The following is a 12,307-nucleotide window of genomic DNA, read 5'->3' as shown; positions in this document are numbered from 1 at the left end:
AAACTTGGGCATAAGGTTAATCAAGTAAAAGTGAACATCCTGCTTGAGTTTCAGGCCACGTGACCAAGGTCAAAGGTCATTTAGGGTCAATGAACTTTGGTCAAGTTGGGGGTATTTGTTGAATTACCATCATAACTTTGAAAATTTATGGATCTAGTTCATGAAACTTGGACATTAGGTTAATTAAGTACCACTGAATATCCTGTGCGAGTTTCAGGTCACATGACCATGGTCAATGGTCATTTAAGGTCAATGAACTTTGGCCGTGTTAGGGGTATTTGTTAAATTACCATCCTAACTCTGAAAGTTTACGGATCTAGTTCATAAAACTTGGACAAAAGAGTAATCAAGTATCACTGAACATCCTGTACGAGTTTCAGGTCACATGACCATGGTCAAAGGTCTTTAAAGGTCAATGAACTTTGGCCGTGTTGGGGGTATTTGTTGAATTACCATCGTAACTCTGAAAGTTTATGGATCTAGTTCATAAAACTTGGGATATAAGAGTAATCAAGTATCACTGAACATCCCCTGTGAGTTTCAGGTCACAAAACCAAGGTCAAAGGTCAGTTAAGGTCAATAAACTTAGGCAATGTTGGGGTAATTGTTGAATTGCCATCATAACTTTGAAAGTTTATAGATAGAGTGAATGAAATGTGGACATGGGTGTAGTTGACAAGTCTTAAGTCACCGTTCAAATGTCATTTATGGTCAATGAACGTGGTATTATGTCATTATATGAATGGTGTTTTTGTGAATGATTATTTTATAGTAGTTTTCAAAGTTAGCACTGCTGCTATATTAAATCGCGTAATGCAGGCGAGACTGCCAGAGGCGTTCCACTTGTTCTTTTTGATGACATCACCTGATGGTGGATGAATACATGAAAAACCTGTTTATTCATATTCACAGTAGAAGGGGGTAAAGGGATAAAGAAGAGAAAAGAAAGAAATTCAGAACAAAAAAACATGCAACTACTGTAAATCAATCAAGGACAGCCGCACTAACTTCAGTCACGTGTGAAATTTCGATCTTAAATATAATGATGATCAACAAATTCTAGGATAGAGAAATAAGATGACAATAATGATTGTTCTCAAGAAAATTGTAGATGTACTTCATTATTTTTGTCCAGGTGATTTGCAAAGACTGATTTTTCTGTAATCATTGTGCCGTACCAACCTGATTAAAATATATATGTTTAGGCTAACTGTAGCCGACATCCGGAAAGCCTTGAATATTGTATCTCCCCACCCCTGAATACATATGTAAATAAGGAAACGCAGGGTCACGATCGATAGCCCAGTGAGCTTTTTAATATGTAAATTAGGGAAACCTAATCAAGCAGAGTGTCAATTTGATTGCTTTTCCGCTCGAACATCGTCCATCCCCGTGTTGAGTATGCAAATAAGGACAACACACTCAGAGTTCGAGTGCAAGCTGCACTTTGATTGGCTGATTATTCTTACATGGAAGGCCGGTAACCAAGGGCAGGCTTTCAAGATGATTACAAGAGAATTAATATCTTTCTATGACATTTTCCAAGGGCAAATCACATCTTTTGAAGAAGGGACCACCTTGATTGATAAGTAAAATATTTGAAATTTTGACTGATGTAAATATCATGACCAATTTCATAGTAAAACTGTGTTAAAAATTCGTTAAAAAATATCCTTTGAATTACGCACCCGGTGCACGAGTTATCTCGTTCTTTGGGTGAGAGTGTGGAAAAGCTAGAACGAGTTATCTCGTTCTTCGGTTGGAACGGGTTAACACACGAGGTGAATGGCGGAATTTCCAGTTGAATCAATGGTATGATTTCACATATTTTAATTTTGAGTTTAGGAGCAAAATTCAGCAATGGCAAACATGATGCATGTATTCATAGATAATATTTTACATATTATCTTGTCCAAGAACTGTGGTTGCATTTGCCGCCCTATGAAAATTCACAATTTTAGCTGCCATCCCACAATCTGAAAGCAAAGCTTTGCTATTGCAAACATCCTGTGTGGTGAAAAACTTGAGGTATACACCTATATATGTACAAAAAAATAATTTTGAGAGAGTACAGTTAGTGATTAAAAAAATTTAAAAATTTCACTTTTTTATTTCTCAAACAAAATCATATCCTAAATTATTTCTAACATATTTTTATCAATATTTATTCACTCACTGTAATATTTATATAATATTGACTGGCCTTGAGGGGAACATCAAATATGTCTCCCGCTACAGAATCATATTGGCCCGAGTCTTTAGACGAGGGCAGTATGGTTCTTTTAAGAGCGACATATTTGATGTTTCCCGAAAGAAGAGCCAGTCAATATTATTATTATTACCTAAGGCTGTACAATGTGTAATTCAAGCTACTATTTGGAACAAGTTATATGCATGTTTTGATGTTTGCTTATCACTACTTCTGATTTCAGGTTATTCATGACCTTAGCGAAGTAACCCTTAAGAAGCAATTGTGATGTAATTGTTACCTTGCAGTCGCACATCATGCATGGCGTGCACATACACTCACCGCGTAGAAATCTTGCGCAAGGGTTACGTTTGTGTATGCACTGGCGACGCTGCGCATTATCTACAATGCGTTGGTTCATAAACTGGTTCCAGCCAGATTTCTGAAATACTAAAATTAGCGATCGAAATCGGCTCCTACTGCGCAAGCGCACTTGCAGAAATATGGCCAATATTGCCCTCTATTTTGTACAGGATTTCTATGGGCAAAGCCCAAGAGGGCAACATGGCAAATGTTTACCTCGTTGGTCTCGAATTGAAAGTAGCTAGCGAAATATGACTTTTATTTTATCTCCCAAAATGCCTTGTATAGGTAATAATACAATATATTTTCCTTGAAATAATTTGAGTTTATTGTCATTTGATTGACTCTATGCACAGGTACATTGGCAGCTATTTGCATACTCATTAATATTCATAAGTCACATGACCAGAGGTTCTAGGGGTGTCAGATTCTGTTCTTAAAATTCAACATTTTTGCAATTAAACCTACTTTTTAAAAAATGACTCTAACAACGCACAACTTCCAAAGATCAAACTGACATGATGAATTTTCAGATATAATATTACAAATATAAAGTGAAATTTAAGCCACTCTTCTAACCACTTCCTAACTGTTATTTACAGGGACATATTTATGTAGAAGAGACAGGTCAGCATGGGGGATTTGAGGAGCATATTTGTGCACATGTTTTGCACTATTTCTTTTGCTTCTCTGAAATGTTGTGGAAGTGTTTGGTATGTCTTCCGATTGCGATTTCAACAACCCGCGAAAATGTTGGGACCCCCGCAATTGCGAAAAATTATGTACAAGAAAATAACGGCTTATACAGCAACTGATTTCTTTTCATGACTCACCTCTTCATTTTCATGTGCGGCTTGTGATTTGCATTGGACCTTTTAAATCTCACAATTATTGTTTTCAGTATTTTCCCAACAAAAAGTCCTCTTAAAGGATTTATAATACACAATTGCCGGTATTGAATTTTGCTCTTCTTGCATTTTATAGATACTTAAATTTTCATTTTATGTGTAATATAAAAACCACCTGCATTTATATGATAAGAAAGTGACAATTTTTTTGCTTGACCAAGAAAGTTTATCACAATGTGAACCAAATTTTCTCAAATCCTATATGGCATCGGCTTCCTGCAAGAAGGGACTTATTGACATTTTCTTTTTTTAAATTGTGTGTTTTTTTTTATTGCTGAAATGGAAAACGCATGTCATGAACTTTCTTCCGGTTCGATTCTCGAACATAAATGTGACGTCATTATGACTTAACAAAAATATTCCAACGCGCTTTACGCACAAAGATGCATCCTTATTCTGGTAACTGGAACGCGCATTTCTTTTAATGTGCTTACGCCCATAGACCAATTTAGTCCAGGATAGAAGAGGCATAACCTTGTTTTTTCATATATACAATATTTTTTCATGGTTTCTTGTCAATTCGAGGGTGCTGATTACGAATCTGAATGATGCCACTTGTGTAACCTTGAGCATTTTCCGCAAATTGGCAAAATCTAATATGGCCGCCAAAATATGCAAATTACCCATGAAAATCATAAAATTGCCAGCAGACTGGCTACAAAATGTATTTAATTGTGTTGCAGGAGTGAAATAATCTCTAAAAAAACGATTTTTGAAAAAAATATTTATTTTCTTCATATTCAAAATGGCCGCCATATACCCTATTATGTACAATGTGAATAGGGAAAAATATTTTTCACAAAAATATTCCCTAAACTGCAAGTAATTGTGATATATGGACGAAGTAATGTACATGTATGTAAATCATTAATGTTAACAAGATATATCATTTATCATGTCATGTATGGGAAAATTGTTGTATTTTATATTCAAAATAGCCGCCACTGGCCCCCAAAAAAGTATTATGTACTACAGCAAAGGGGGCAAAAACAAATCACAAGAGTAAGCACTAAAATGCATATTATTAAAGTAAACGAGTGGAATGCTGACTAAAAACATAATTGTTCACAAAATATATTATTTAATATGCCATGTATGTGATAAATGTTGTATTTTGATATTCAAAATGGCCACCAAAGGCCCTAAAAGTATTATGTACAATGGAAAAGAGGACCAATGAAATCACAAGAGTGAGCACTGAAATGTATTATTTGTGATAAATAATTGGGATACTGTCTAAAACAACATAATTTTTAACGAAAAATATCATTCAGGTTTTAAGTTTGTGTTATGATACTTTATTTTGACTTTCAAAATGGCCGCCATAGACATATATTGTATTATGTACAATGCGAACTAGGAAATCAATTTTCACAGGAGTGAGCACCATAAATGCACGTAATTCTGATCTATGAGTAAAATATTGTCTGAAAGTATAATTTCTAACAAAATATATCAGTTCTCCTGCCGGGTAGGTGAAAATACTGGATTTTGAAAGTCAAAATGGCCGCTACAGGCCCTAACATTATTATGTACAATGTGAATGGGGACAAATGATTTTAACAGATTTTCGCTTTGCTTGACTAAAAGGTGGTGTATGAGTGAAATATTGTCTAAAAACATGATTACTCACGAAATGTATCATATTATATAAAATTTATGTGATTAATGTTATATTTCAAAATTGAAAATGGCCGCCATATGCCCTTTTGTGAAAATTCTCTGTCCTCATTCAAATTGTACATTATACAGTAAGGGCCTATGGCGGCCATTTACGATTTCAGAATGCAGCATTTGCCACCTTAATTACACCAGATATGATATATCTCGTTAGTAACCATGGTTTTAGACAATATTTCACTCTTACATCACAATTATATGCAATTCTTATAGTCAAGCAAAGCCAAATTCTGTCGAAATTATATGTACCAAATTACAATGTACATAATACTTTTAGGGCCTATGACAGCCATTTTGAATTTCAAAGTACAGCATTTATTACCTCCATGAGCAACATGGGATGTATTTATTTAGAAATCATATTTAAGACAATATTTTTACTCGTACATCACAGCAACATGCATATTTTATGATTATCACTGAAAATAAGTTTCCCTAAACGCATGTAGCATAATTTAGTTAAGGCTTGTAGCGGCTATTTTGAATGTCAAAATACAATATATATCACTTACATGGCAGAAGAAATGCTATATTTCATAAAAATCATGCTTTCAAATAATATTTTACTCATACAAAAGGATTATATGGATTTCATACTCAAGCAAATCCAAATTCTTACAAAATTACATGTCCCCATTTACATTGTAGATAATACTGTTAGGGCGTATAGGGGCCATTTTGAATTTAACAATACAGCATTTATCTCATGCATGACTAGAGAAATGATATGTTTAGCTAGAAAACGTGTTTTCAGACAATATTTTACTCGTATATCACAATTACATGCATTTTATGTACTTATTCTCGTGAAAATGGGTTTCTCCATTCGCATTGTACATAATGTATAATGGGCATATGGCGGCCATTTTGAATTTCAAAATACAGCATTTATCACATAAATTGCATCACAAATATTATATTCCGTTAAAATTGAATTTTTAGCCAATATGCCACTCGCATATCTTAATAATATCCATTTTAGTACTCACTCTTGTGATTTTCTTTTGTCCCCATTAACATTATACATAATACTGTCAGGGCGTTTGGTGGCTTTTTGAATACTAAAATGCTTCATTTATTACACACATGACATAACAAATGATATATTTCGTTAGCAATCATGTTTTCATCCATTACTTCACAAAAAATCACAATTACTTGCATTTAGTGCTCACTTTTGTGAAAATTATTTTCCCCATTCATATTGTACATAAAGTTTAATACAGCGGTCTATGGCGGCCATTTTAAATATCAAGAAAATACATATTTTTTCAAAAATCGTTTTTTCAGAGAGTATTTCACTCCTGCAACACAATTACATACATTTTATAGCCAATCTACTGGCAATTTTATGATTTTCATGGGTAATTTGCATATTTTGGCGGCCATATTAGATTTTGCCAATTTGCGGAAAATGCTCAAGGTTACACGAGTGGCATCATTCAGATTCGTAATCAGCACCCTCGAATTGACAAGAAACCATGAAAAAATATTGTATATATGAAAAAACAAGGTTTGGACAATTTTCTATGGGGCCTATCCTGGACTAATTGCGCTAGCGGCCTTTTTCCAGGAACTGGATTGTGCATTCGCGTTAGCGACTTTTTTCCAGGAACTTGATCAGTGGATTGCATTTTTTCTTCCAGAAAAAAAGGCGTACGGTATTAATTCTTAAGATTAGAAAAGCGTTTACAGTGTTTTAAATAAAATAACGATTAAGAAACAATCTTGCTTTTGTCAGAAAGTTTGAGAATTAAGGACAGAAAATAATACATTTGCTGCTAAAAAGCACAAAAATAACGTCAAATCATAATTTGCGTTTTCTCGAAAATGTACGTTTTGCGCACATGCGCGCTAAGTCACTTCTTACGGGAAGCCGACGATGGTATTAATCAAATAAATGTGAAAGTATCAAAAGGTTGTAACTGCAGTACACACTACAATGTTAGAATTGATAAGACATTCTCGAAAGTAAGGTTTTGATTCTCATTCTTTTTATTTCTTTCTGATTTAATTTCATGACTTATTTATTTTGTTGACACCACCATAGAGCGTCTTGGAGAGCTAGACAATGCCCCACAGCTTGCCATCTTACCTATCTATTCACAGCTACCATCAGACCTTCAAGCTAAGATCTTCCAGAAAGCACCTGATGGAGTCAGAAAGTGTGTAGTAGCTACAAACATCGCTGAAACTTCACTAACAGGTGGGTTTTAGTTTAGTCTATTTACTTCTCCATATCATGTTTTCAGGGGATAAGAGCTTGACCATTGTAGAAACATCTGTTACGATTTCAAGATCCACTATTCAGTTTGTATGACAGTTTAGTTGCTAAATGAGGCGTTTTAGATGCAGCTCAATTGTATCAGTTTTGTGAAGTTAAAACTGAATTCATTTTCATTCGGATATGATCGGATTGATATTGCAAGACAAAATACATGTATTTGATTTGGAAAGAATACAACATTCCACTTTATGAAAATGATTTTATGTTTTATTTTAAAACAAAAAGAGACAGAAAAAGATTTTATTTACTGATTCAAAATCGTCTTGTGTGCCCTATTGGATATATTACAATAGAAAAAAAGATTTTAAATCTTATCCAAGATACAGTTTGGTGACTTGTTAGCATTAATTTTCTTGTTAATTTCACATTGAGGGTCATCTTTGATTGTTATGCAGGGTGTTTAAAAAAAAGGTACATTGTGTAAACGAAGTTCAAAGGTCAGCTATACCAAAAATTAATAATTCATTCTTGTGATTGCTATTTTACATTGAGTAACTAGTCAACTTTAATATGACACCTTCCTTGGGTCACAATTCTCATGGGCTACAAAGGTATGGTCCATCGAAGGTGAAAGGTACAAAACCCACTTTTTCCAAGTTTTGGGTTTTAATGTACATAATTTACATGCACGAAACCCACCTTGTTGTAAGGTCTTTGTTTCATCAGTTTTTCCTTCCAAATTTCAGTGAAATGCTATCCCCCTGTGTTAACTTTTTGTGCGTTACTGGCATTTACATATTAACTGCCTATCTTCAATCTCTATTGAACACGTCGTTCACCCCTTACTTTTACAACCTCACAGTTGATGCTGCATGTCTTGCATTGCTCTTCTAACCATTGGGGGATTGTGATGAAAAACATTTATCTTATGCTAAACATGTGCCTTCAAGCCACCAAGGACGTGCTGAACAAAAATTGAAGCTTGACACTAGTTTTGTAAAATTTATTCACAAAAAAGTTATAAGAAGGGTAATATTTCACTGAAATTTGCAGGGAAAATCTCTGATGAAACCAAACCCCTACAACAATGTGGGTTTCGTGCCTGTACATTATGAAAACCCAAAAAAGTGGAAAAAGTGGGTTTTGTACCTTTCACCTTTGATGGACCATAACTCTGTGACCCATAACAATTGTGACGCAAGGTAGGTGTCAAATTAAAGTTGATGAGTTACTCAATTATTTAAAATAGAAATTACAAGAATAAATCATGTATTCTTGATATACCTGGCCTTTGAACTTTGGTTACCTTTTTTTAGAAACAGCCTGTATATACTGTCATTATTACTTTTCTCCTGTACCTATGCAGTTGATGGTATCATGTTTGTGGTGGATGCTGGGTATTGTAAACTGAAGGTGTACAACCCTCGTATAGGTATGGATGCTCTACAAGTATACCCTATCAGTCAAGCCAATGCAAGACAGAGATCTGGCAGAGCTGGTAGGACAGGACCAGGGTAAGTACGCAACAAGTCATTCATGATCATGATAGTAAATCTATGGTAACATATTAGTGAAAAAAATAATTTAAAACAAAAAGTATGCTACTAGTAAAAGTATTTTGGACAGTTTCAAGATAATCATGTGAAATCATGTGATTGTCAATTGTGGGTGAGGGCATTCATTATTTCAATTTGAATTATGTATATTTTTGCTTACAATCCATTTTTCTCACCCTTGTTTATTTTGATAAAAATTGTCTTGATAGTATGTGAATTTTATTGGTAATGCCGTGTGCATGTGATATATGTGGTTGTTCTTTTAGGTGCACCAATCCTATTTCAAACTATATATGAACTTAGTGTGTAAATATATTCCCTTTTAACTATTCTGTCGAGGATCATCAACCAGATTCAAAGCCTCTTTTACCTTCTTCTGCTATCAGGAGCCCCAGCATGACACATAACCCGAGAGAAATTCTTTCCGTAGGGCTTTGAAAAGGGTGGAACCGTAAAATCGCGTCCACGTGCCCAAGAGGGTGGAATCGTGGCGTCTCGTCCACGTGCCTCAAGAGAAGAAGGGTTGAACTGTGGAGTCGCGTCCACGTGTCCAAGAGGGTGAAACTGGAACCGCACCCACATGCCCGAGGGAATATGGTGGAACCGTGGCGCTGCAGCCACCTGCCCGATAGGTAATAGCCAAGGATCCCATGTTGGGACCTGAACTTTCTGGGGAGTGTTGTACTTGTAATGAAAACCTCAACTCCTCCAGGGCTGTCTGACCCAATAGGATAAGAGCGTGGGACTCTTTTCCCGGCACAGACTAGGCTTGATACTTTGTCAGTCTCCGAAGTGAGCATCAGCAAAGGGCTGCCAGCCCCTAGTCACTAGAGACACAAGAGCTCGACCCCGCCGAGCTCACAATAATCTGGCATGGTCAGATTTCGGTGACGTTTCTCATGGGACAAATCACTTTCTCCCCAGTCTCTTGTGCCTTCTTCTGCTCCCCCGGCGCAGCCCGCAAAACAAGAAGAAGAAGAAAACCAAGGTTGTAAGACCCACTTACTTTGGCGGACCTTTCTTTCTGATTCTTGTGAAGATGGCCAGGCATCCCAACTTTATATGTTGCTCCAGAATGCTCTCGAGCAATGTGGGTTTCTACCCCCACGCTCCCCATCAGTTTCAGCCACCGGTGTCCTAGAGCACCAATCGGATCAAGCAGACACCCACCATCTCGAACCTAGGAGAGCTGCTGGCATTTTCTTTGAATCGCCGGCCCACTCCCCTGCCTGGGAAACCCCGCTAGTATGCAGGTGCTTTTGTCTCACCTGCATAGCAGAGTGAGACTATAGGCGCCGCTTTTCCGACGGCGGCGGCGGCGTCAACACCAAATCTTAACCTGAGGTTAAGTTTTTGAAATGACAGCATAACTTAGAAAGTATATGGACCTAGTTCATGAAACTTGGCCATAAGGTTAATCAAGTATTACTGAACATCCTGCCTGAGTTTCATGTCACATGACCAAGGTCAAAGGTCATTTAGGGTCAATGAACTTAGACCATGTTGGGGGAATCAACATCAAAATCTTAACCTAAGGTTAAGTTTTTGAAATGTCATCATAACTTAGAAAATATATGGACCTAGTTCATGAAACTTATACATAAGGTTAATCAAGTATCACTGAACATCCTGCATGAGTTTCACGTCACATGACCAAGGTCAAAGGTCATTTAGGGTCAATGAACTTTGGCCGAATTGGGGGTATCTGTTGAATTACCATCATAACTTTGAAAGTTTATGGATCTGATTCATGAAACTTGGACATGATAGTAATCAAGTATTACTGAACATCCTGTGCAAGTTTCAGGTCACATGATCAAGGTCAAAGGTCATTTAGGGTCAATGAACTTTGGCCAAATTGGGGTATTTGTTGAATTACAGCCATAAATTTGAAAGTGTGTTGGTCTAGTTCATAAAACTTGGACATAATAGTAATCAAGTATCACTGAACATCCTGTGCGAGTTTCAGGTCACATGATCAAGGTCAAAGGTCATGTAAGGTCAAAGAACTTTGGCCACGTTGGGGGTATTTGTTGAATTGCCATCATATCTCTATAAGTGTATTGGTCTAGTTCATAAAACGTGGAAATAAGAGTAACCAAGTATCACTGAACATCTTGTGCGAGTTATAGTAGTTTTCAAAATCAGCACTGCTGCTATATTGAATCGCGTGATGCAGGTGAGACGGCCAGAGGCATTCCACTTATTTATCTTTTATGCTACCGCAGACCATGCTACCGCAGACCATCCTTCTCTCAACAGATTTTAAAGGGGGACCCTCCGCTCAGGCGAAGAGAGTCCTACTCCCCCCAACTCGTTAGAGTCAGGACTGGTATAGGCACCTGTTCTCCAGCGGCCACCGCTTTAGAGAGGTCAGTTCTCCGATATTAGCACCATACCCGCTCAGTGGTCAGGCTCACTATTTTCCTCAGAGCTCTGGCGGGCTAAGGAGCACAAACATCGGAGCTGAATGTCACAGCGATCGATTGCTTACTTTTGGATAGTTGCTATGCTATCGTTGACCAGTGCGCTATGGTTGCAGCTAGCTACGTGTACCTTTGCTACAACGGCACCGGATGCCCGGAGGCAATCAGCTATTTCTAAGCTAGATATCCCTCCCGTGGATATTCAGTGCTTTTATTGCGGGCGGCTCCCTGTCGGATAAGCACATCTTCGGGGGAGAGTAGCGGCCACATTTCTCATGAAGAAGATTGATGGCCACATACAGTCTTTCAGGCTTGTTTTCAAGCGACTTACGTGTCTGTCGGCACCTTCCGCCATGTTCTTCGCCATGTGCCTTGTGGGCACACCTGCCCTGCCGGGTTGGCGAGCCCACACCAGACCTCCGGTTAACCTTTCCAATGGTGGCAGGGGAAGAGGTGGGAGGTCCGCCATCAGGGCTTCGGCCAAGCCCAAATAGTCTATTTGATAGATCATGTTTGATAGGTCAAGATAGTGGGCGTCTCTACCGCTTCATTTCTGTGTGGGAGCAACTAACTGTCAATGTATTCACCGTGTCCGTCGGGTGAGATGGCTTTTATATTGTTATCCTCCACCTTCGATACATCGCGACCGGAGAGGATGTGATCGTGTAGGTAACAGACATTCTGTGTTTCCCTCGATCGTTGTGACCCCCTTACTCTCGGGCCAATTGATGATGAGTCCCAACATGATAGTGATCTTCATTTTCAATTCACCAGAGCTTTTCTGAATGGAAACTAAAGCCCTCATCCTCCCGTCACTTGAGGCGTCAGTCCCTGTCGTCTCCCGCAACTTACGGGACACATACGTTCAATGCCGATATCTGGCCTTCCCGTTCGTTCTGTGACCGGCGCCCGGCGTGATCACTGCCATGGCAGCCAACTTGAGTAACCAAGCCTTGTGG

At 37.7% G+C, this 12,307-nt stretch overlaps 2 protein-coding genes across 2 annotated transcripts in view; both read left to right on the top strand.

Annotated features, from left to right (window-relative positions):
* The window catches only part of LOC129279725 (pre-mRNA-splicing factor ATP-dependent RNA helicase PRP16-like), a 68,381-nt gene extending 61,025 nt beyond the window's left edge, over positions 1 to 7,356 (top strand). Inside the window, exon 15 of the mRNA XM_064095637.1 lies at positions 7,190 to 7,356. Within this exon, the coding sequence (XP_063951707.1) occupies positions 7,190 to 7,356 (167 nt within the window). The remainder of the gene's footprint in view (positions 1 to 7,189) is intronic.
* The window catches only part of LOC129279741 (pre-mRNA-splicing factor ATP-dependent RNA helicase PRP16-like), a 30,885-nt gene continuing 24,265 nt past the window's right edge, over positions 5,688 to 12,307 (top strand). Inside the window, exons 1-2 of the mRNA XM_064094842.1 lie at positions 5,688 to 7,345; positions 8,733 to 8,880. Of these exons, the coding sequence (XP_063950912.1) occupies positions 8,744 to 8,880 (137 nt within the window). The 5' untranslated portion in view covers positions 5,688 to 7,345; positions 8,733 to 8,743. The remainder of the gene's footprint in view (positions 7,346 to 8,732; positions 8,881 to 12,307) is intronic.

This window comes from Lytechinus pictus, chromosome 2 (assembly GCF_037042905.1).
Source record: "Lytechinus pictus isolate F3 Inbred chromosome 2, Lp3.0, whole genome shotgun sequence".
NCBI lineage: Eukaryota > Metazoa > Echinodermata > Echinoidea > Temnopleuroida > Toxopneustidae > Lytechinus > Lytechinus pictus.
This window is presented reverse-complemented; position numbering and strand designations above follow the sequence as displayed.